We start from the raw sequence: 23,255 nt of genomic DNA on the forward strand, positions 1-23,255 counted from the left end.
CATGTATTTTAGCAGCTGATCCAAAGTGGTATCTCTTAAGCATGTAGTGAAAGGGGAGATGACGCTGGACTCCTTTCTCTGCTGCTTGTCGCAACTCTGTCAACTAGAACTCCTTGGGCCCTTAGCATTCCTCCTGGAAGCGCGCACACCTACTGGCTTCTTAGCTGTCTTGACCAAGTCTCTGGGGGATTTTTCCTGGAAGCTTTGTTGATTCCTGCCTGTGCATCCTGAGTCCTGTCCCACCATCCTGAGGCCATTGGATGGCCCCCTCCTCATAGCTGGGGCTGAAGGCCTGGTCCGCAGGCTAGGAAATGGGGGGCTCAGTTCCCCAGGAGACAAGGGAAGCTGTGTGTGTAGAGTTCAAAAGCATATTCTGTTGGTCTTGAATTTGTCATTGCTGTTCAGGCTTACAAGGAATGGAAGATCATTTCCTCATTTACACCTTCATCATCTGACTCCAGAGAGGAAAACCGGCCACTGATCGAAGTGCCCCTGGAGAAACCTAGCTCCTCTCAGGGTCGGCCCCTCGTGGTGAATCCGGAAATGCACAAGGTGATTTTCTGCCCTTTGTTCTCATACTTATTTGAGAGGGAGCCAGTGAACTGGCTTGATAAGAAGAGATTGAAGATGGAGGCATGCGCTTGGCTCAGCAGAGAGCTGGGTTTGGTGGGCGGGGCTCTGTCTGAAAGTGAGTCGTACCTTTCCTTCCTCTCAGGAACTCGGCTCTGTCCAGAAACTTTGATGTTGCTGGTGGGGAACTCGGGCGTGAAGCCCAGAGCTATCGTTTAGTGGAGACTGTTGCACAGCAGCCTTGATTGTTGGAGCCAACTTTCCTTGCCCTTCACAGCCCAGCTATGTCACTGAGGATGAGGCCAGAGCTGGAGCGTTCTATGGAGTTCCTGACAAAGAAGGGTTGATGGGGAACTCCAGAGAGTGAACATCACAGAAAATTGAACCAGCAAAATCAAACACTTCAGGAGAAAGTACTAGCCTAGTTTTATGTCTCATACAACAAACAGAATAACAGTTTTCAGGTTATTTCTGTAAATGCCTCCAAGGCTCTGTGGAAATAGAAATTAAATCACTGCTAAGCTTTGCACAATTCTCAGTAGCCACAAATCCATTGTTTTCTTGAAATGTGCATTCCTTAATCAAGTGGGCTCTCCCTGTGTCCAGGTCTTAGTCACCCTATAGCCACAGTGCTCAATCATGTGGTAGGTCATGCGTAATTTAGTACTAGCGCTCTGGCAGAAGTAGAGGACTGGTTTAACTTTAAAAAATAAGTTACAGTCATTGTGTATGATACAACCATTGGGGTAAACTGAGCGGAAGGTACATGGGACCTCCTGTACTACCTTTGTAACTTCCTATGAGTCTATAATTATTTTGCAAGATAAAATTACTGCAAAACCAAGCGTGGTCCTGAGCGGATGGGGTACGCCCTACTGGAGCTCTGCTCTCCTGTGCTGAGGCCACAGTGCGCTCCCCGTGTCTAGTTCCATGGCCTGCGCTAGACTTCTCGATGATTTACTTTCCACATTTCTTCAAAATCACAATCAGCCTGTTGAGGTGTCTCACCTTGTACTCCAGACATGAGGCTCATTGTCTTGTCCTCCATCTTGCCTGCAGCTCCTCAACGGAGAGCTGAAGCAGCTCTACACTGCCATCACCCGGGCTCGCGCCAACCTCTGGATCTTTGATGAAAACCCGGAAAAGCGGGCCCCTGCTTTCAAATACTTCATTAGAAGAAACTTTGTCCAAGTTGTGAAGACAGATGAAAATAAAGGTAAGAGCTCATTAAAATCTCCCAGCTGTGGGATAAAAAGCATGTTACTCTCAATTGCTCTTATGGACAGGGTGAAAGGGTATAGTTTTTGAAGTCTCTTTCTAGTCTTCTGAGAAATGAGTTCATATGTATTAGTAACGTGTGCTGGACAGTGTGGCTGCAATGCGATCGGGGGGGGTTAAGTCTTTTAGGATAGATCTTTTTATTTATTTTTCAGTGGTAAGGGCCATGGTCAAGGGTTGAAGGAGGTAGGCTCAGCCAGGAGAATACAAATTGCTGTGGGCTTTTGCATAGCTGATAGGAAATATCTGTTAAAATAAAGAATGAGCATACTTTTTGACCCAGTAATTCCACTCTAGGAATCTAGAGATATTCTTATATATAAACTCTCAAAGATATATGGAAACGAGTGCTCATCACAGCCCTGCTTGTAATTATAAGAAACTAAAATTGACCTACGTGCCCTGCGATGTGAAATTGGTCACAGTGGCACCTCTGGCACTAGGTAGGTCTGGTGGGTGTGGAGAGTGGGTGCCTTTTACTTTCCACTTTAATACCCTTCTGTGCTGTTAGCAGTATTTTTTTCCTACATTTTCATGTATTTTCATAATTTACAAAGACTAGTTAATTAAAGAAATGGAGTGAAGCTCTCCTGATAGGATACCTAGGGTAAAAATAATCAGCCCTTCATGAAGGGGAAAATTGTCATCTCTCTTGTGGGTTAGTGGCTGAGTTGGCTCCTCCAGGTTTAGTTACTTTCTCCAAGGGCAGGGAAAGTGCAGGGCTCAGCTTCCGTGCAGAGGTGTTTGCTGTGTCCCGAGCATGCTTCAGCCCGTTTTATGGAGGCCGTTTCTCCATAAAATGGCCAATGGCTTGGTTGGGAACCAGGTTTAGATGTCCTATTCTTGGGCCCTGTCTGTTGTGGTATGGCAGGAAAAGTTGAAGGCTTGGGGTTAACCTAGCGTCTTATTAGAATTCTCCACCTGTGTAGGCCCATGAGCTTGTTAAGACCCCACTTTCTCTCCCTGGGCTTTCACTTCCTGAACTAAAAGGAAAACAAGGGGGTTGGCCTCCCGTGGTGGCTCTTGCTCTTCCCCCCGTGCCTTTTAGTCTCAAAATCTGTTCACATATCTATGGTAAGAGATTATCAGGGTAGGCACTTCGTAAATTTTAAAATGAAAAAGGATTACGATTTATTTTGTCTTGGTAGCATTAAGAAGACAAGAAAAGTATAGTCTTAACGGTGTTACAAGTTGCGCACGGTAAAGTATTGGAGAACATTCCCACTGTGCAGGAGAGCTTGAGAGGAATGTAGTAACTATGCAATTTGGGATTCTTCAACACGGTGCCGGCCAAGTTCCCGGGCCCTTTGCTGAGGAAAAGCAGAACTTTGCTTTGGGGATAAAATATCACCAGGGCCCTAGTAGTACACATGGAGTCAGAACGAGATGCTGTGAAGCCATCTTTGCACACGGTGCTGAGTGCAGAGCATGGCACAGGGCCTGCAGGGAGGGGCCAGGCTGCCAGCCCAACGTGTGTTTTTGCACCTTCTCAACAAAGCTGGCCTGTGTGCCTTGCTCCCAGGTTGATATCCATTATCCTGAGTATCTCTGATCCCTTCAGCTCAGATTTGGCTGTCAGTCTTGGTCTGGTAGTCAACTGTCATTCATGTACTTGATGAAGCTGGGGCTCAGATCCTTCAGAGACGGTCGCCCACTGCTGGTGATGCTCAGGGGGCTGGGGAAGGGGGAGCTGATACAGTCACCAGCAGGCCAGTGAGGATAACAGGTGGGTCAGACAGCAGGTGGTTATAATAGTCTGTGTTCCCCAGCGGGAGTGTCAGATTGCTCACTATGATGAGGGCGAAGTCTGCACATTTGGAAGCACTGTCAGATCCTGTCTTCTTGTCCCTTGCTAAGACCCCGACAAGTGAGTTTGCTAAAAGCTACTGGCTTTGGATTTTTTAAGGAGGAATTAGAAATGCCACCTGTCTTCTAATTCATAAGCATAGAAAAGGAAGGTAGAGCAAAGTTCAAAAATCAAACAGCATCTTTTCTAACCCCCCACACCCTCCTTCCAAAAGCTACAATAACCTGGCCTGGTAAGCTATATATTTTTTTTAAAGTATATTTTATTGACTATGCTATTACAGTTGTCCCATTTTTTTCTCCCCTTTATTCCTCTCTGCCCTGCACCCCCCCCCCCCCCCGCACCAGCATTCCCCCCGCCTTAGTTCATGTCCATGAGTCGTACATATAAGTTCTTTGGTTTCCCCATCTCCTATACTGTTCTTAACCTCCCCCTGTCTATTTTGTATCTACCAATTATGCTTCTTATCCCCTGTACCTTTTCCCCCTTTCTCCTCCCTCCCCCTCCCCGCTGCTAACCCTCCATGTGGTCCCCATTTCTGTGATTCTCTTCCTGTTCTAGTTGTTTGCTGTAATATATCTTTAAATGAGTGCTAGAAAGACACCACAGATGCATTGGTTTGCTACGGCCACCCTAACAAACACCTCGGGCTGGGTGGCTTACACAACAGAAATGCATTTTCTCGCAGTTCTGAAGGCTGCGAGTCCAAGATCAAGCTGTCGGCAGGTGTGCCTTCTTCCGAGGTCTCTCTCCTTGGCTTCAGATGGCCTGTCCTCTGTGTGAGCCCCTGGTGTCTCTGTGTGTATGTGTTAACCAGTCTGGTTGATCAGGGCCCACCAGAGCAGCCCCCTTGGGCCCTTTCTCCAAACACAGCCACAGTCTAAGGTGCTAGGGGTTTGGGCTTCAACATTTAAATTTTCAGAGGGCAGGGAGGGGGACAAAATTTACCCCATAACAGCAGGTTTAAGTGAACAAATGCCCAGAGAAGCAAATTAACCTTCCGTTTCCATTTTAGACTTTGATGACAGCATGTTCGTTAAGACCTCCACCCCTGAGGAGTGGATCGCGCAAGGGGACTACTATGCCAAACACCAGTGCTGGAAGGTAAGGGCTGGGCCGCGCGCCAGGGGCGAGGACTTCTGACTGGTGGCCTCATCAGGCCTCGCGGGCAGGTTTTCCACCGTCAGAGTTTGTACCGGGGCAGGGCGAGGGTCATGCTGCTTGTGGCACTTCTTCTGAAACATCAGGTCACCCCCGATGCAGAGAGGTCCCTGACATGCCCCTTCCCCCGTGCAGCCATGACAACCCTTCAGCTTGGCCAAGTGCCAGCGTGTGCTGATATGAGAGGGGAAGGCCTTTGCCCCACCGAGGACCGCTGCCAGTGATTTTCTTTCCCTCCTGTGCTCTGCGCTTAGGAGCTTGGCTGTCATCCTATGACATTTTAAAAACAGGAACAGATTGATCCTCTTATTTTTTTTTTTTTAAGTTGATCAGACATAGACTGCACTGCCAATCTGAATCTGGTGGGCATAGGTTAAGCTTTGTCACTAGACTGAGCTGACTAGTTTCCAGCCACATGCCGTCTTAGTCAGCCTGAGCTGTCTTCTTCCAGAACTGTTATCACTGGTCGTCCTCTCACAATAGTGAAACCCGCTCAAAGAACCCCACCTCTTCCCCCATAGTCAGCATCCCCACATATCATGTGGTCTCAGGTGGGGCACCACGACACGCGTGTCTTCTGCCCCGATGTAGCATCCGTGATCTCTTCACCTGCCGGTCACAGACACCTTCAGCACAGCAAAGTCAACGTGAGCCCAGTCTCATTCCATCTCTTCTTCCCTGGGTCATCTGCAGCTTGTCAGAGGTGTCCCCCTCATGGCTGCACGATGGCTGTGGCAGGGCCAACCATCTCATGTCCCTCAGCAGCATCCCAGGCAGGAAGGAAGGGCAGGCACTTTTCCCTCATGGGTCTCTTTTTTTGTCAAGAAGTCCCCAGTGGTCTTCTCCTTGCATGTCATTGGTCACTACTAGGTCATGTGCCCAGGCTTGGCTGTAAGGGAGTCTGGGAGAGCAACCCCACCTGGCACACAGGTTCTGCCGTAAGACAAGAGAGGAGCAGGTGCTGTGGGTAACTGACCCCCATGGGCATGGCCACTCAGAAACGCACGTTTCGCTAAGATTTGACTCCCCCAGGCACCTGGCGTTCCCCGCGCTTGCAGGTGCCGGCAGTGCTTCCTGAGGGAACACCACCTGGAGCCGAGTTGTGGGCAGAGCACCTTCCTGTCCCTTGCCTCTGGGCTCACGCTAGGCTCTGGTCCAGCTCCTCCCGTGTTACTGGAAAAGTGCCTGCAGCTTCTCTTGGTTCTCCTGAACAAATGTTTTGAGACAGTGATTTCCCCGAAGAGCTCGTCATGCTGCTAATGATCCTTCTTTTCATTGGAAGTCCTCAGAGTTGGGCCCGAGTGAAGGCACTGGAAGCGATGAGTGCAATGCGAATGCAAGTCAGAGAATGCAACAGCCACTGTTGCAGATGTCTTCCAGCTGACATGTCTGGAGAGGGAATTCCAAGAGTTCTGTTATCCTTAATTCTTAATCTTAGGAAAGTTTTGTTTTCTGTGGCAGGGGACAGGGCTTACTTAAGTCTACAGCAAGTAACTCATATCTGGGGTTCACCTTTTCTGCATGACAAACAACCCCAAAACTTAGTGGCTTAAAATGAGTCACTTATGGAGCTCACAGTCCTGTGGGTTGGCAAAGCTGAGTCCAGGTGAATAGTTAAGTCTCAGCTGGGGGACTCACACATCAGAACTCAGCTGCCAGTTGACAAGTGGGTTGCTTTGGGGGTTGGCTGCCTCTTGGCTTGGGTGATGGGGGGTGAACGGGGTTCCTAGATCACATGCCCTCACACTCCAGCAGGCTAGGCTATCCTGGGCTTGTTCACATGATGCCTGAGCAGGATTCAGAGAGGGTGGCAGGAGCGCAAGGCCTCTTGAGACCTGGCCTGGTCCACCGTTGCTCCCGCTGTGTTCTGCTGGCTGAGCAAGTCACAGCTCAGATCTGAATGGAGCGGGGAAAGGTAGCCTTTTTGATGGGAGAAGGTTCAGGGTTATTCGGTAAAGGAGCGTGGCCAGGTACAGGGAGGCGTGAAAGACAGTGGCCACCCTTGAATCAACCCCGATGGGTAAGAAAACAGAACTTGCCTGTTGGGTGTGTCTGGGAAGTATTTCCATAGATATGTAGTATTTAGCTGCAGAGGTTGACACAGCCCCAAGACTTTAATTCACGCCCATCCTTACTGTAATGGCAAAGAAATGTTGAACGGTTGGCTATTATTATAAAACCAAGATTTTTTTTTTTTTTTTGGAGAGGGGGTAGGCAGAGAAGGGGGGGGGTAATACAGGCAGCAGGTATGAGTATAAATTGGAAAACTAGATGAAGTTTTTCCCTTTATTCTTTCAGAACACTGTTGGTGTTCCCTGTATGTGTTGCCCAAGGATTTCCACTTTATCCCTTTAAAAATGCCTTTTGAACGTGTGCATCTAAAATCTTTTTAGGGGAGCCAGCCCAGATGAGAATGATATAAAAAGCCTTCTCCTCGCCTGACTTTGTTTTGACTCTGCTAAAGGACTTCAGGACTCAGGTGGTTTATTGAGTTTTTGGCTGCATGTCAGTGAATGTTTCAGAACCACCGTACAAAGGGAAACTGCTTGAGATCCATTCATTCAACAGATTCCTATTAAGCTAGGGGCTGACACTGTTTCGGTTGTGGGGACATGCTGGTGAACAAGGCAGGCATACAGAAGAGCACGCTGTCCCAGCTGTGGGCAGGTGTCATAGGTAAGAGACCTGCTGCCCCCCGGAACCACCTGTCCTGGACAGGCAGAGGTGCTTCAAGCAAGGGAGCGTTGAGCTGAGACCTGTGGGATGAATGAACTTAACTAGGCAGAGAGGTGGAAGGACAGTTCAATCAGAGGAACAGTATGTGCAAAGGCCCTGTGGTGGGAAGGCGCACGGCACAGGTGACAGAGTGAATGGAGGTCCATGGGGCTGGGAAGGCTGAGCAAAGAGCCTGAGGGGAAGAGATCCTGTCCCTTTTATCAGCAAGTGCCACTGAACCCTTCCCTCGCCCACACTGGGGCCCCATTTCTTCATGCCGGGCAGAGGGTCAACTTTCTGCCTCTGTAGCCTGTGCTTGGAGACAGGGTGTCAGCATTCCCGCTTAAGAAAAGCAGCCCTCAGGGGCAGGGGGCAGGTGGCAGGCGGCAGGCTGAGTGCCCTGTGACACTTTTCTGCCCACCTTCTGTTTGGTTCACACAGATCTGCATGTCCCAAGGATCTGGTCAGTTATCTTCTGGGATGTGTTGTGCTACTGTCTTTATCCCCGCCACTCCCAGTAAGTGCCCTGAGGCTGTTCCACCAGCACCGCCCACTAGCCACTGTAGTTGCCCCCACACCTGAGAGAACCTGTGGTGAGCCCAGAAAAGCCACTGGGTGCCTTGGGGCCCGTCACTTGGCGCCTCTCACCTGAAGTTGCTACTGTTTACAAGAGAAGGCTCTAACTTCCTCCTGCATGGCTGTTGGAAGATTAACCGAGGGTGTTGTTACGGTGGCCTGTAAAAATATGTATCACGTACCCTTTCCATGGCTTCTGGGCACGTCCAGAAGGAACCTCTGTGTGTGAAGTGTTAGCCGGGTAACACCATTGGGCTTCCCCCCTGGAGGCTGGTTCCTTGGCTTACCAGCACTGCCCTGCCCTCCCTCTCAGGCCGGCCGCGGTGAGAGTCAGTGTTGTGTGGGCACACACGGAACGCATGCTCTAACTCTCGTGCTGCTAGCACCTCCGCGGCCTTGCAGGAAATTAAAACCTTTTGCCTCTTCCAGGTTGCAGCCAAGTGTTACCAAAAAGGAGGTGCACTTGAGAAGGAGAAACTGGCGCTGGCCCACAACACCGCCCTGAACATGAAATCCAAGAAAGTCAGCCCCAAGTAAGAGTCTCGGGTCATTTCAGGTTTGCGCTGATGAGATCAGCAGGTAAATTCATGGCTGTTAGGTCAACATCCCATGGAAACTCTGTGTTGTTTCCCTCCTCCCAGGGACAAGCAGGTGGAGTACTTGGAACTGGCTAAGACCTACTTGGAATGCAACGAGCCAAAGCTGTCCCTTAAGTGTCTGAGCTACGCCAAGGAGTTCCAGCTCTCTGCTCAGCTGTGCGAGAGGCTGGGGAAGGTACGGCCTGGCCCACGGCTGCTCCTGGGAGAGCAGGGCTTCCCTTGGGTAGATTTGGGGGTGGGCGGCCCTGCCCCTTCTTGCTGTGGAACGGGGCTCCAGCCCCCCAAAGAGGGAGAGGTTGGCCCTGTTGACTCTAGGGAGCCCTTCTTTTTCCACTTGTGCAAGAGTTGAGGCAGCTCCAGAAACCCATGGATTTTCTGTGTGTGTGGTGTGTGTGTTCAGGTCTGTGGGAATATTTGAGACCCAGTGTCAAGCACAGGGAGGCCAAATGTTCAAATCAAAGGGAAGACGGACTTCAGGATACTCCTTCTCTTTCTCTGTGTTCCCGGTCTGGGGTTGGCCCAGGTTAATGGCTTGGCATTTGCAGGTGGTTTTTCCGCGTTCCCTGTAATTGCTCTAGGTCTGCACCAACCACTCTGGCAGCCGCTAGCCCCATGTGACTATTTCATTTAAAATTAAATTAATTAAAATGGAAGAAAATTAAAAATTCATTTCCTTGACCTCACCAGCCACATTTCAAGTGCTCATGGTCAAGTGCACATTCCATCCTTGCAGAAAGCTCTGTCGGACAGAGCAGCCAGACTAGAGCACAGCAACCCGCAGAGTGGTCAGCAGGCCGGCTGGGGGCCACTATTGCTTGTCTCCAGCGAGATGAACACAGAAGTTGAAAGTAAGCAGTTAGACATTCTTAGAGCAATGTAGCATTGCCGTGACATGCAAGTGGTGATGATTTTCTTAGTGATTATTTTTTATTGAGTTATAATTGACGTACAACATCGTATTAGTTTTAGGTGTACAACGTAGTGATTTGATGTATGACTATATTATGAGATGACCACCACAATAAGTTTAATATCATCACCACACATAGTTATAATTTTTTCTCTTGTGATGACTACTTTCAGGATTTCCTCTTCTAGCAACTTTCAAATATACAAGACTATAGTCACCGTGCCGGACATTCCACGACTCATTTTAACGTATCAGTTGTGATAGATTAGACGTGTAAAACCACCTGGTCCTTGACCACGGGGAGTCTCAGAGGCTGTGTTCTGCAGTGCCCAGCTGCGGCTGCTGCACTTCCTGATGGGCTTTGAGACCCTCCAGTAGGGTGGTGGGTTTCCATGCCTCTATGTGAAATGTAGTAACTCCTGGATCCTCACAGCACCCCAGGCATTGGGTGAGGTGGGGTGGGGATGGGACCTACTGGGAGGTTTGAAATGTGGCCCCAATGCTGCCTGCCCTGCCCTGTGTTTGTTACGAGATGCGACTGCTTAGGATGTGGGAGATGGGGATGGGATAGAGATTTCAGTGTGGGTGGCAGTTTTGGGTCCTACGATTCCAGCAACTACAACAGTTTCCAGTCTCTCCGTGTTCCTTAGTCCCCTGCCCTCCAGCCTCTCATGCTACCTCCTGGATCCCAAGCAGTGACAACTACAGGCCTAAGTCCATTGCTTTCCCCTTTTTGCCTACCAGTGCCTGCCGTGACTGAGCCAGAGACCCCTTCCATATCTGCTCGCCTTGCCTTCCCCAGCCTGCCAAGCTCTGCCTCTGAAAGTGGGGTGGGTGGGCTGGGGTCAGGAGGACCAGAAGGCCGTAGGCACGCCCACGTTCCCTTCCTGTGGACTGCAGTGCCTGCAGAGTTGGAGGCCGCCCTGTGCCTCTTCCCTTCCACTTCCACAGGCCTGACCAGTACATTCTAGAAGCTCCAAGCCCCACCCAGGAAAGAGTCTGCGTTTTTTTTTTTTTTGCTCAGACCCCTCCCTGGAGGGGGATTCGACCCTCAGCCAGCTTCAGGCCTCTTGGGGTCATCCCATCAAACTCAAATTGACCAGCTTGGCAGCAGCCTTTGTAAAAATCCTAAGGCCAAATCCCCTCCAAATCTTCCCAGCCCCCAGTGCACGCTGCCTGTGGGGAGAACTGAGGGTCTGTGGGGGTGTAAGATTTCCTTCCAGGGATCCCTCGGCCTCGCCTGCTCCCTCTCTTTCTCCGGAGAGCAGCACTGGTTTCCCTGGAAACCTGTCACAGCCCGTGCTCTGGGTGGCAGTGGGGACCTCCCCGTGGAACAGAGCTGGCCTGCTGGGGAGCTGCCCCCGAGGGCCACCCCCTCTTCACTCTCCGCCTGGGTTGCACCCTTGGCACCTCCTGGGCCTGCACTCACACCCAAGTAATCAGCACTGTTGAGGAGAAGGGGACAGGGTGCTTAGCGCGCTGGTTATGGGGTTTCAGTGATGTGGCAGGTGGGTCCACGAGCTCCCCCGTCAGTGAGCTCTGGCCAGAGAAGAACCTCACACCTCAATCTCGGGTATATGTTGGCCCCTGGTGTAGCTTGTCTGGTTAAATAAAACCCAGCTGAGCTTTATCAGAGGGCCTGCCGTATGGATTTTGTTTTGCTTCATTTTGATTTTGTTTTCTCTTTGGGCCTCAGGTGCAGCAAGGAGAGCCATGAAGTTAAATATTCAACAAATCCATGGACCCCCGCTATGTGCCAGGCTCTGTGGGTGCTCGGCAGGCGGGAGGCAAGAGAGCAGGGCCTCCACCCCCGCAGAGCGGCCCTTCCTGGTGTGGGAGAGATGATAGATAAGCCAGTGGTACCGGAGATGTCAGTGCTGATGAGGGCTAGGGAGAGGGCAGAGGGTGTCAGGTGTTGCTGTTTTAGACAGGGCGCAGTTGGGAAGCCGACTTTGGGGCAGAGACTTTGCTGGAGGGCTCAGCAGGCCCAGGATCCTGGCAGGCAGTGGGCCACAGGGTGGGGGCATGTGGCCTGGTTTGAAGAACAGCAAGGAAGCCATTTGGCCAGAGCAGAGAGTGCAGGTAGGAATGGTAAAGTGAGCAAGGGGCAGGGCAGGAACAAATCAGGTAGGGCCTTGGAGTCCACGGTCGGGAATGGCCTTTGTTTGCATGTAGAGGGGTCATATCTGGGAAATGTGGGGGGAGCCAAGCACACAGGGTTAACTGATGGGAAGGCTGAGAGGATGAGGAGTGGAATATACATACTCTTCTATTCATGGCAAACCCACCAATGAACTTGGTACAAGGCCACACTCCTTGCATTTTGTTTTGTTCATCCTCTTCCTCTTGATAGCTGGTGTCCATTCCCATTCTCTTCTCATTGGCAACCATCCCAATGCATTTAATATATGTGCCCATATGCAGGCATAAAGGAAGAACAAAGAGTAGCATTTCTGTACATGTATCATATTTTAAGTTCATCTAAATAGCATCTTGTTCTGTTTTTTCACTTTTTCCACCTCCTGCCGCAGTGCTATCTGGCTGGGCTTCTGGTCGCTGATGGTGCCCCACAGCGGGCACCTGCTGCATCTGACTTAGCCATTTCCCTGGTGGTGGACATCCAAGTTGCCACCAAGTCCTGACTGCCACACATAGCACTGTGGCGCAGCACGTCTGCTCTAGTCCGGTGTGAGACCGAGAGGTGTAGTGCTAGACACGGGCCTGCTGGCCCCAGGGGTGCATGTACTGAATATCACTAAGTGGAAGTGGCAGCTTGCCAGGATACTGCTGCCACTTTGTGCCCAGGGTTCCACCTGCCCCACATTCTGGGTACTGATTTCCTGATTTTTGAGAACCTGATGGACGGATCTCACTGTGGTTTTAATTTGCATTTCTCTGATTATTAGTGAGGCCGTGTGTTTTCATATATTTATTCATCATTTAAGCTTCCCCTACTGAACTGCCAGTTTATATGCTTGGCGTAGTTTTCTTTTGTGTGTTAGTCTTGTGTGTGTGTGTGTGTGTGTGTGTGTGTGTTTGCAGGAATCCATTTTATGTTCTAAACCTGCCTAGTTTAGTAGCCACTAGCCACATGTGGCAATGAAAATTAATTAAAATTAAATGAAATTTAAAAGTCAGTTCCTTGGTTGCACTAGCCATGTTTCAGGTGCTCACTGTTCACACATGGCAATGGGCTGCCATATTGCAGAGCACGGATATGGGGCATTTCCATCTCCACAGAAAGGACCGTTGGTGCTGTTCAGGTGTTAATGTCTTCTCTCTGTTACCCATGTGTCCTTTGTTGAGCATTTTTGATGTAATAAAATCCATCAGTTTCTCCCCAGAAGTTCATTTTGTTGAAGTGAACTTTACCTCTCAGGTCACAACATAGTCTCGTACATTTTCCTCCAATAGCTTTCACATTTAGAGCTTTAACCCTATTTGAAGCTTAAATTTGTGTATGGTGTATGGTATGAGGTTGGATTTAACTTTATTTTTCTCCCTATAAAGAATTATTTTTCATCACATTACTTATGTTTTAGCATTTTTCACGGGATTCTAACCAATAGCAAGACATAGGATCATCCTTTATTATTGAAAGTTGATTTATTTTTAAGATAAAGAGTTACGTTCTGAATCCTACAAGAGGAAACTTTTACTCTGTTTTAGATAAAAGATGCCGCCAATTTCTATAAGCGAAGCCAATGCTATCAAGATGCTTTCAGATGCTTTGAGCAAATTCAGGAATTTGATCTAGCTCTCAAAATGTACTGTCAAGAGGAGCTTTATGAGGAAGCTGCTGTTGCCGTGGAAAAGTAGGTGCTCTTATTCTCTCCCTTCCTGTTCCCCGCTCTCTGGGGGCAGCCTTCTCCGGGTGCTGTTGTCCTGTTCTTCCATAGTGGCTTAATTATGCCACCCTTCTTCCACTCGAGTGGTGACCTCGATGCTGGGTCAGGAGCTCCTTGAAAGCGGGACTCTCTGTTCTCTGCTCTCTTGATGAGCTTTGACACAGTGTCAGGAAGAGAAGGGGATGAAGATGTTACAAGTGTGTATATGAAACGCACAGCAATTTTGCATTTAACGATGGTTCTGTCCTCTCACCTTTACCTACTGAATTGACGATTCCACTGATGGGTGACTACATGAAGGTAAGGGCATTAGTGGGTGGTCAGGATCTTGCTTCATCGTGATTTACTGGCAGATGCTCAGCCATATACATACACATACACGTGTATGACATGTATGTGTACATACCCTCAGCTGTTGGACACATCTGTTTCATATGTGACCTAGTGGAGGCCTCCTTGAGCCTTTAGCCCGGTTGATATTCCAAAGGAAAGTGGAGATGGGAGGGGTTCAAGGTCGACAAGAAATCTAGAAACAATATGAGGTTGATGCCCTGGGGAGATCTCCCTGGTGGTACGAGATGGAATTAGAGTCTGTAATTCTGCATTTCTGCTCAGCAGGGGGTTGAGCCCCTACTAGGTTCCAGAAGTAGTAGGCTATGGGTTGGTTCTGTATCTTTTTTACTTTGTAACAAATTATACATGTGATGAAATGAACATAACTGGCCATAAAAGACATTCAAGCTTCACATTTTAATTTTTAAGTTTGCTTTTATTAAAGTATAACCTATATTCAAAAAAAGTGCACACAATTTTCACCATAAATACACTTGCATGACCAACACCTGGATAAAGAAATTGAGTTTTATTTTTGGAAATGGCAAAGGCAGGTATCCAGTGCCATGACTGGTAACTGAGCACATTCCTTGATGTAGGTCTTTGATGCCATTACAAATACGATCTGCAAAACAAGTGTGTATTAGTCAGCTCAGAACGCCATAACCAAATGCCATAGATTGGGTGGCTTAAACAAGAGAAATGTATTTTCTCATAGTTTTGGAGGCTAGAAGTCCAAGATCAAGGATCTGGCTAAATGGGTTTACTGATAAGAGCTCTCTTCCTGGCTTGTAAATGACTGCCTTCTCACCAAGTCCTGATGTGCCTCTTCTTTGGTGCTTAGCCATGGAGGGAGGAGGAGAGGGAGTGCATCCACTCTCCACGTCGTCTCTTATAAGGACACGAATCCCATCCACACAGGACTCCACCCTTATGACCTCATTTAATCTTTATTACTTCCTTGGAGGCCCCGTTTCCAAATACAGTCACACTGGGGATTCAGGCTTCCACATAGGAATCTGGGGGGACACCAACTGTCAGTGCACAACAGGGTGCCGCCTGTGACATTTATTGGGTACCCAGTTATCAGGGCGCTATGCAGTGGTGTTGTGAGCAATGGCCCAGGCTGATTCCCTTGGAAGTTCGTATGACAAAACCAATGGAGAGTTGTTTTTTTTTTTTTAATACTTTCAACTATTTATTTAACCGTCTGTTCTCACTTTTGCAGAAGGGCATTGAATAATCATAGATTTTTTTTCCCCCAAAACATTTTTTTTTCCAATTTCTAATGACCTTGTTTATTTTTTTTTTAGCTTTATTGAGCTACACAACTGAGTTGTTGGTTCGCAAGCTGGTGCGCAGTCCACTGAGCCATACCAGCCAGGGCTTGAGTTTTTATTGATGTGTTGAGTTCAGATCTAAGCATTGTCTGAGTAACTGGAACCTCTCACTAAGTTTATCTGAGTGTTCTTTGAACATCGTGCATGATGGATGGAGTTCAGTTGCTCAATGGCCTGACTCAAAACACATTGAGGACATTTTAGATTTGAAAAGAAAATACCTAGGCAGCTCCTTAAACTTGCTAAAAACACTCTCTATCCCATCCACCATTGCTCTCACGAGAAGTATATTGCCTTCCTTCACCTTCATTTATACCCCTTTTTTGGGGCCCTGCGACACTAGGAAATCTGGTTTGTAGGATAACCTGGGGTGCCATAAGGTCCCTGGGCACCTCTGTGGTCATGAGGAAGTGTATTTTGTCTTGTGAGAGTTTGAAAGTAAGCATGTTTTATTGGATTGTTCCCATGCCTTGAATGTTGGCAGTATGGGATATATACCAGCTTTGATCAGCCGAGCAAAAGAGAGCCCTTCATAGCTTCATTAATGTCGCACTAACTCAGCCCCATACAGACCTGACAAAGAGACAGCGCAGGCTAGCTAATCAGAGGAAGACTAATGTAATCGCTGGTGCGTGCAGCCCCCGTCTGTGTCCTCTCTCAATAAGCACATATCAAACTAAACAGGGTTGTTGTATACCCAAAAGGATGCTCATGCTTTTATGAAAATTGGAGGTATTTATTCTTCAAGAGAAATTTCGACTATGCATAATTGTTCTGTGTGTATGCTCAAGAGACTGACTTTCAAACTTCCCTTTCACTTGCCTAGGTTGCAACTCTTGCTATATTTCCCTGATTAAACACCCTAATGCTCGGTTCCTTTGGAGAATAAAGAATTCATTTTATCATTGTAAAATGAAGCATTGATACAGAAGCTGCATAAGTCGAGGCCCTATTTTGTAATTTATGTCTCCATGTGGGTGGGAATTTTATTTAAGTTGTTCTGTGCTCTACTTTGGAGGAAGTATTCTGTCGGCGGGATGATAATGAGTTATCATTTGGGTCATCTGTCATTGCAGGTATGAAGAAATGCTAAGGGCCAAGACCCTTCCCATAGCCAAGCTCTCCTATTCAGCCAGTCAGTTTTACTTAGAAGCTGCAGCAAAGTACCTGAGTGCAAATAAGATCAAGGAGATGATGGCTGTTCTCTCAAAGATAGACATAGACGACCAGCTGGTGTTCCTGAAGTCTCGGAAGCGACTAGCAGAAGCCGCCGATCTGCTGAAGAGGGAAGGTCGGAGGGAAGAGGCTGCCTTGCTGATGAAGCAACGCGGTCACCTCCTGGAGGCTGCCAGGCTCACTGCCGACAAGAACTTCCAGGCCTCGTGTCTGCTAGAGGCTGCTCGCCTCAACGTGGCCAGGGATTCAGATGTAGAACGTACCAAGGCCATTCTGGAAGAAGCCCTTGAACTCTGCAGCCAAACCAAGCAGCTTTCTGGCATTGCCGAGGCCCAGTTTCTGCTGGGGGTGATCCTGAAGGACTTTCAGAAGCTCAAGGATGCCTTCATCAGGTTTGATGCTCTCAACCACTCAGCGGGCGTTGTGGAAGCGCTCTATGAAGCCACCAGCCATTGCGAGGCTGACCCTCAGAAGGTTCTGGCCCTGGCTTCGGGGGGCTTGGAGGTCCTCCTCAATTTAGTCAAGGCCCTCGAAAGAGTAACCAGCAACGCAGAGAAGGATATGGTCAAATCTTGCTTTGAGTTTTTTGGGATTTCACAAGTGGATGCCAAGTATTGCCAGATAGCTCACAATGACCCTGGGCCCATATTAAAAATAATTCTTGACCTGGATTTGAACTTGAAAGAGAAGAAGACAAAAGACCATTTCTTGATCATGACCGACCAAGTGAAATTAGCCCTAAACAAACACCTCTTGAGCAGGCTGTGCCAGATCACACAAAGCCTGCTTGGGAAGACCTACCCCAGCATGTGCATGAGGTTCATTGTTGGCTTAAAATGTAAGGATGAAAAGTGTGAAGATTACCACAGACCTCTGCGGCGTTGTGAGGCGAAGTGTTTGGTTCAGTCAAAAATGCACCAAGTGGCAATCAGTGGGTCGCTTTTGGAAGCCAAAAAAGTATTCCCTAAAATCTTAGCTGAAGAACTTGAAGGGATTGATAATATTTTGTCTGCAGATGTGTATGGCCATTGCAGATCCTTCCTGAATGTCCTCTTCCCTAAGCATTTCCATCAGCGAGTGTTGTCAGAAAACCCTGTGGCATGCAAAGAAATCCTCAAACCAAATTACAAGTCCTTCCGATCCTACAGGTGTGCTCTGAAAGAGTACATCTCTTCTCTCTTTCAAAATGAAAGGGCACGAAGCCGCCGGGAGTCGACAGACCTGTGGCTGAGCGCCATGCAGGCTTTCCTGCTCTCTTCCAGCTACCCGGAGGAGTTTGAAAAGCTGCTCCACAAGGAGGAAGAGAGCTACCATAGGGAACTCAAAGCTCTAGCGTCTGAAAAAGATGAAAGGGGCAGGGGGAGAGGCAGCAGGGTGAAAGGAGTAGAAGGGAAATTTGGCATGCTGGCGCCCAACAAGGATGATGAGAGTACTGAGAAGACCCACGTGTGCTTCATCCGGCTGCTGGAGAATTGCATCAACCAGTTCTACGTGTACAGGAACCCAGAAAACTTCAAGAGGTTCTTTTTCCGTTTCATGAACGTCCTTGTCAAGAGGTGCAAAGAACCGCTCATCCCCAGCATTGGAAACACAGTGGCCCTGCTGGAGTTCCAGTTCGTGCACTGCGGGGTGGTCCTGGCCCGCCTCCGGAAGAACGCCATCCTGTGCCTCCCCAAGAGCTACATTGCGCTCTTGCACTACTGGGAGTTTCTGTTCAGCAAGAAGGACAAGCAGCTCAGAGACGTGTTCTCCATCATTCAGGAATACAAGCCGAAGGATGTGACAAGAGCCATTCAGGATTTCCAGTTCCACCTCTCCTACCTCGTCAAGGTGCTATGTGGCTCTGAGAATGTGCACTTCAACGTCCTGCTCGATGCCTTTGAGGACATAGACTATGTGGTCTCCGGCGAGGCGGAGCGGACCCTGGTGCTGTGCTTGGTGATGCTGGTGAATGCGGAGGTGGTCCTGCTGTCGTTCTGCAAACCTCTTCTATACAACCACTTCCAGGGGATTGAGACAAGGCTGCAGCTGATGAGCACGGAATACCCGGACCGGGTTCCCGAGAGGCTCCGGAAAGTGGTGAAGCGGGTGTTGGTGGCAGCCGACGTGAAGTCTGTGGCTGAAGCACTGCAGGACCTGCTCTTTGAGCGGGACGAAGAGTTCCTGATGGACTGCCGCTGGTGGTGGGACAGCGGGCACAACAAAGGGGTCCACGGCCTGTATCACGAGGAGGTCAAACTAAACCGCTTGCTCTGTGTGGCTCCCGTGGACTACTTTTCCGACCCAGAGTGTGAGTTTGGTCAGGATGAGATGGAGGAGCTGGCATCAGAAGAGCGAGACCATCTCCTCGCCACCATCCTGTCCCAGAAGCAGCTGAAGGCTTCCATCCGGCGGAAGCTGAGGCGGGCATGCCTGGTGGTGTCACTGTGCATCAGCTGGAGGAGATGGGTGAGTGCCCAGGCGGGGTGCTTCAGGGAGGAGACCAGGGAGCCTGGGACCGGGATCTTCAAAAGGGCCGACGTCGACCGGACCCAGTGTGACCTGTGTGGAGTGAAGTTCACCCGAGGCCCTGAGAACTATTTCAGCCCCAGTGAAGCCTTTGAGGGAGAGGCTTCAGAGGCCGTGGCTCTTTCCGGGGCGGAGCTGGACGACAAGGAAGATCAGGAGAGGAATAGCGAGTCTTACGAGCATCATGTCCTCCTAGAAGGCCACCAGAGGCAGCAAGTGGCCTACCAGAAGTACTTCGAATTTTTCCACGAGAACGTGGACCCGGCCATTGCTGAAGGCAAGCAGGTGGTGCAGGACATCGAGCAGAGCGTCTGGATTCGCAGTCACCGGGGCCCCAAAGAGCACAGCCACATGCTGCAGGGGAAGGTCCAGGAGAACATCAAGAAGGTTTCGGATACGGTGGAGGATCTCTACAGGCAGAAGGCCTGGGCTGGCGGTAAGGGGCCCTTAGAAACGGGGGCCCAGGTGGTGGGAGAGCCTGACCTTGAGAACACACGCCAAAGTCAAATCCTGTGCGGTTTGAGGTCTGACTGGTGGCCATGGAACTTGGCATTTGCAAAAATACACGTGAGGACCATGTGTTCTCAAACTAGAGCAAAGCCCAGTGGTTTGGACCACCTTTTCTCCAATTAAAGCTTCCTGATCACCTTGGGCCAGGGTACTTGCCCTGGCACAAGAGACAAGAAAAGGGCTTGCTGACTAGTTCTATGCAGATGATACTGGGAGAATGTTTAAAGGCTTGAGGAAACGCTTTAAGCTGCTGATTCATTCAGTGGTTGTTGCTTGAGCACACACCCTGTACTCAGATCTGAGGGTGCATAGCTGGTCTCTTCCTTTAGGGGGGTCCTTGAACCATACCCAGCTTGAGCCTTCAATGATGAGAATTCTAACGTGGACTTTGAATCAGATTTCCTCTCACTTCCTGATTAGCTATTTCTTAGCAACACTCAGTGGAAGTTATGTTACCTATAAAATCAGGGAAATTGCATATTTTAAAATCATTCTATAATTATTCAGTCACTGCCATTTAAGGTTTAACGACACTTTGAACAAAGCTTCCCTGAAAAGCTTGCTCTCTGCAGACACACAGGCATGGTGGCAGGCTAGCATTTCACTGTAGTTTGTGCTCCTGGTGGTGGCAGAGGGCGGCCGTGGGTCCTTACCCTGTCACTGTCCTCAGGGGAAGCACAGAGGCAAGGTCTTGGGAGGTGGGGACTTCGGCTCTAGTCCTGGGCGTTCGAGGCCCGACAGTGGCTCCTTCGCTCAGCCCTCGTTCTTTGGTTCCCACAGCGGAGGAGGTGATGGCCCGGCTTGTCCGCATTCTGACCCCGTTAGTTGAGGAAGCAAGGGAGTGGCTGAAGAGAACAGAACTGCACCTAAAGGAGGACGGTAAGGAGGCCTTTAGCCTAGGACAGTGCTCTGGGTCCCCTGGTGCTTGTGCTGCTGACATTCAGGTCAGTCTGAAGGGGGGCTGCCTACCAGGTCAGTAGCGACCGCGCCCTGGCTTGGAGCCTCGCCCTGCGGTCAGATTATAACCACGTAGTATCTGAGGTCCTCCATCTGACTGGGAGGGCATTATTCTGGGCATGTGTTGTTTGCTTTTTCATAAAACCTCTTTCGCTACTCAAGAGCTATTATCAGTGATGTTTGGCCACTACTCGTGCTCACAACAGTGACGTCCCCGCCCCCGCCCCATGGATACACCAAGTATTGCAAAGCCCTTTTCCGATGAATACGGTTGAGTGTAAGCTAATGATTATTTCTTGAGTTTTTAGTACGCATCAGTACTGTTCTGGGCTTGAGGATATAAAAACAAATTTGTGAACAAAACAAACAAGATCTTTGGGGCAACTTGCATGCATCTTCCTACAGAGCACAAAAGCCTCGTGCAGAAAGACCCAGGTTTCTCTCCTGACACAATTATCTTGCCACTTCTATTTGATCTGCAAAGTCCTTTCTCTGGCCCATCCCAGCTGCTGCCCCCTCCCTGCCTGACTTCATTTCTCCTTACCCTGGGAGCTCACTCACTCCAGGTCGTCCTCCTGTGAGTCCTTTTAATCCAAACGCTGTTGGAACACCCAGACCCCGGAGCTGGGGGGAACGTGAGGGGACTCGGCCCGAATGTCTGTGCCAATAAAAAATCCTGGAAAATCCGGGACCACGATTTTTGTTATTGTTTCAAAAAGAAGGTAACTGACGTATCAGCTCAGGTCTGTTGTGGAGTGTAGGTTTTATTTAATGTCTTCCATTTGAAGGGCCTCTAAAATAGGGCCAGAGGAGGCAGCATGCAGGAGCTTAGTCCTCCAGGAGAGCGTTGACTTTGGGTTTGGCTTATCCCGGGGAGCAGCGTCCGTACTTGGAGAAGAAAATCCTCCCTCTCTGGCACCTGGTAGAAGGAAGGCCTTTCCCCTTTAATTTAAAATAACAATTACAGAGACATTTGGTTTTACTAGGATGTTATATTTTGCATTGGAGTGGGGGGAAAAAGAATCACCATTCTGCATATTGTTTCTTTTTTTTTTTGTTTGTTTGTTTCTTTGCTTTTTAAATAGGTATCGGTCAGGAAGATGATTATGAAAATGAAACTGAGGACTTTGGTGAGCTCCTTCCCAAAAGTCGTGCACGGAAATGTGGAAAGCAAAGAAAATACTAAGGTCCACACAGCTGCTGCCGTCTAAACCTTCAGAACATTCCATCCTGACTTAGAATTCTGAGTGCTGGGGCAGAAGAGAAAAGAATGGCTATTAGTGTCAAAAAGTAGGGAAGTCTAGCAACCTGTTTGCTTTTGGTTCTTGTTACTTCTCTTTCCGTAGTGGCTTAGGGTCAGCCTGCTCCCTCAGAGAAGGGCCCTCTAGCTCTTTCCCAGTTCAAGTCCACCGGTATTAGTTCTCTCACACTCACTAGGTGAGGGCAGTCATCGCCGTGAGGAACCTTGGAACTCTTCACCCCAAAGCCCCCAAGTTCTCTGGCCTGAAACCTTCATGACATGTGTCTGTGGGAGGGACACCCCTCACCTCAGAGGTGCCACTGCCCTGGACCAGGAAACCCTTCCTTGGATTCACTCATCTCCTTTCACACGGCTGCACCAAGCGCTGTGTGTGCCTGGGTCTGTGAGGGCCCCGCCACCGGCCACCGTGCCCCCAAGCCGCACTCTGGTCGTCTCTGAGCCTACTTGTGGTGTCGTTTGTTTCATTATACGCATTAGCCTTTTCTCTCTGTGGCAACTTTTCTACCCTCCTTCCCCCTGCACAAGTCATGGTTAGACTACCTCAGAATGTAGTCAAGAATTGCCCCCTGCAGTGTCCTTTGGGGGGCCAGCCACAGGACCCCTAGAAGGACAGGCCGGGGGCTGTTGCTGGGGGCTTCCCAGCCTGCCTTGCCAAGGTGGTCCTACCTCTGCCTCGGCTATGGTACGGACATTTCCAAAAGTGTTTTGTATGTAGCTTTGTATCTAGTCTTCTCGGTTCTCTCTGACAAGTCTGTCATCCTAGCTCAGGTGGACGTTCGGATAAGTTTCCTCCCCCTGAGCTCACCACGGCGGGACAGGGACCTGCAGCGGTGCAGGGGAGGGACAAGTGGACAGAGGAGGAACCAGCTGCTCAGTGCCCATCCGTAGAGGTGTGCCTGTGAGTCGCTGCCGGCGGCTGGTCGGCGTTGTGTGAGGAGGGCAGGGTGGGTCTGCTTGCAGGAGGCCGCTGCTTTCGGCCCCGACCCCCCGGGCCCGTGGCCATCGTGGCGTCCCATCTGGGACGCCTCTGTGCCTCTCTCACGGGTCTGTGGGGGAAGCCTTCGTGCCTCCACACTGCCCACCGTCCCCAGCCCCTCAGCTCAGCCTGGAGCGGAAGGTCAGGCCCCCCTCGGCCCTTCATTGTTTTGTCGTCACAACGGAACCGACTTTCTCCCCACACGCCGCTGCTGCCGCTGCTGTTGCTGCTCCTTGTTTTCTCTCCACTGTCTTTTTAGATGGCTCTATTTCCTTGAAATGTTTATGTTTCTAATTTTTATTAGTTTCTAATTTTTATTCCAGGTGTGTTATTTTTTTTTTTAATGACCTTCACTTGCCAGAAAAAAAGAAAAAGAAAAAAAAAAACCCAATCAAATCTTGCTGTATGATCACATTTTTATAAAGTTTAAATCATTTCTCTTACATGCTGCTGCTGTCCATTTGTTTATTTCCAGTCCTCCCTCAGAGAATAAGGGGATAAATCTTGGGGCTGGGTCTTTCTGGTCAGCGGGTCGGTGCTGACCAGGGCAGAGCTTGCCGGGCCCCTGAAATTAAGACAGGGATGGAGAGAAGCACAGCCCAGGACTTGCCTCTGGTCACAGTGGCTCTTTCCCATCCGGATGCGCCTGAGCATGTGGGGCGTGGGCTGTACAGCGTCTGGCCAGTGCGGTCCGCTGGGACTGCCCCTTAACAAGAACATTGGCCTGGGA

The 23,255-nt window shown here is 49.5% G+C and overlaps 1 protein-coding gene across 1 annotated transcript in view; it reads left to right on the top strand.

The window, feature by feature from the left end:
- The window catches only part of TRANK1 (tetratricopeptide repeat and ankyrin repeat containing 1), an 89,533-nt gene extending 66,630 nt beyond the window's left edge, over window positions 1–22,903 (top strand). Inside the window, exons 16-24 of the mRNA XM_054595765.1 lie at window positions 406–552; window positions 1,630–1,786; window positions 4,671–4,759; window positions 8,537–8,640; window positions 8,749–8,881; window positions 13,286–13,431; window positions 16,214–19,257; window positions 20,112–20,210; window positions 21,374–22,903. Coding sequence (XP_054451740.1) covers window positions 406–552; window positions 1,630–1,786; window positions 4,671–4,759; window positions 8,537–8,640; window positions 8,749–8,881; window positions 13,286–13,431; window positions 16,214–19,257; window positions 20,112–20,210; window positions 21,374–21,474 — 4,020 coding nt within the window. The 3' untranslated portion in view covers window positions 21,475–22,903. The remainder of the gene's footprint in view (window positions 1–405; window positions 553–1,629; window positions 1,787–4,670; window positions 4,760–8,536; window positions 8,641–8,748; window positions 8,882–13,285; window positions 13,432–16,213; window positions 19,258–20,111; window positions 20,211–21,373) is intronic.
- Window positions 22,904–23,255: the final 352 nt, after the last annotated feature.

This window comes from Pteronotus mesoamericanus, unplaced genomic scaffold, assembly GCF_021234165.1.
Source record: "Pteronotus mesoamericanus isolate MK-2021 breed Mesoamerican mustached bat unplaced genomic scaffold, CSHL_Meso_final scaffold_54, whole genome shotgun sequence".
Taxonomy (NCBI): Eukaryota; Metazoa; Chordata; class Mammalia; order Chiroptera; family Mormoopidae; genus Pteronotus; species Pteronotus mesoamericanus.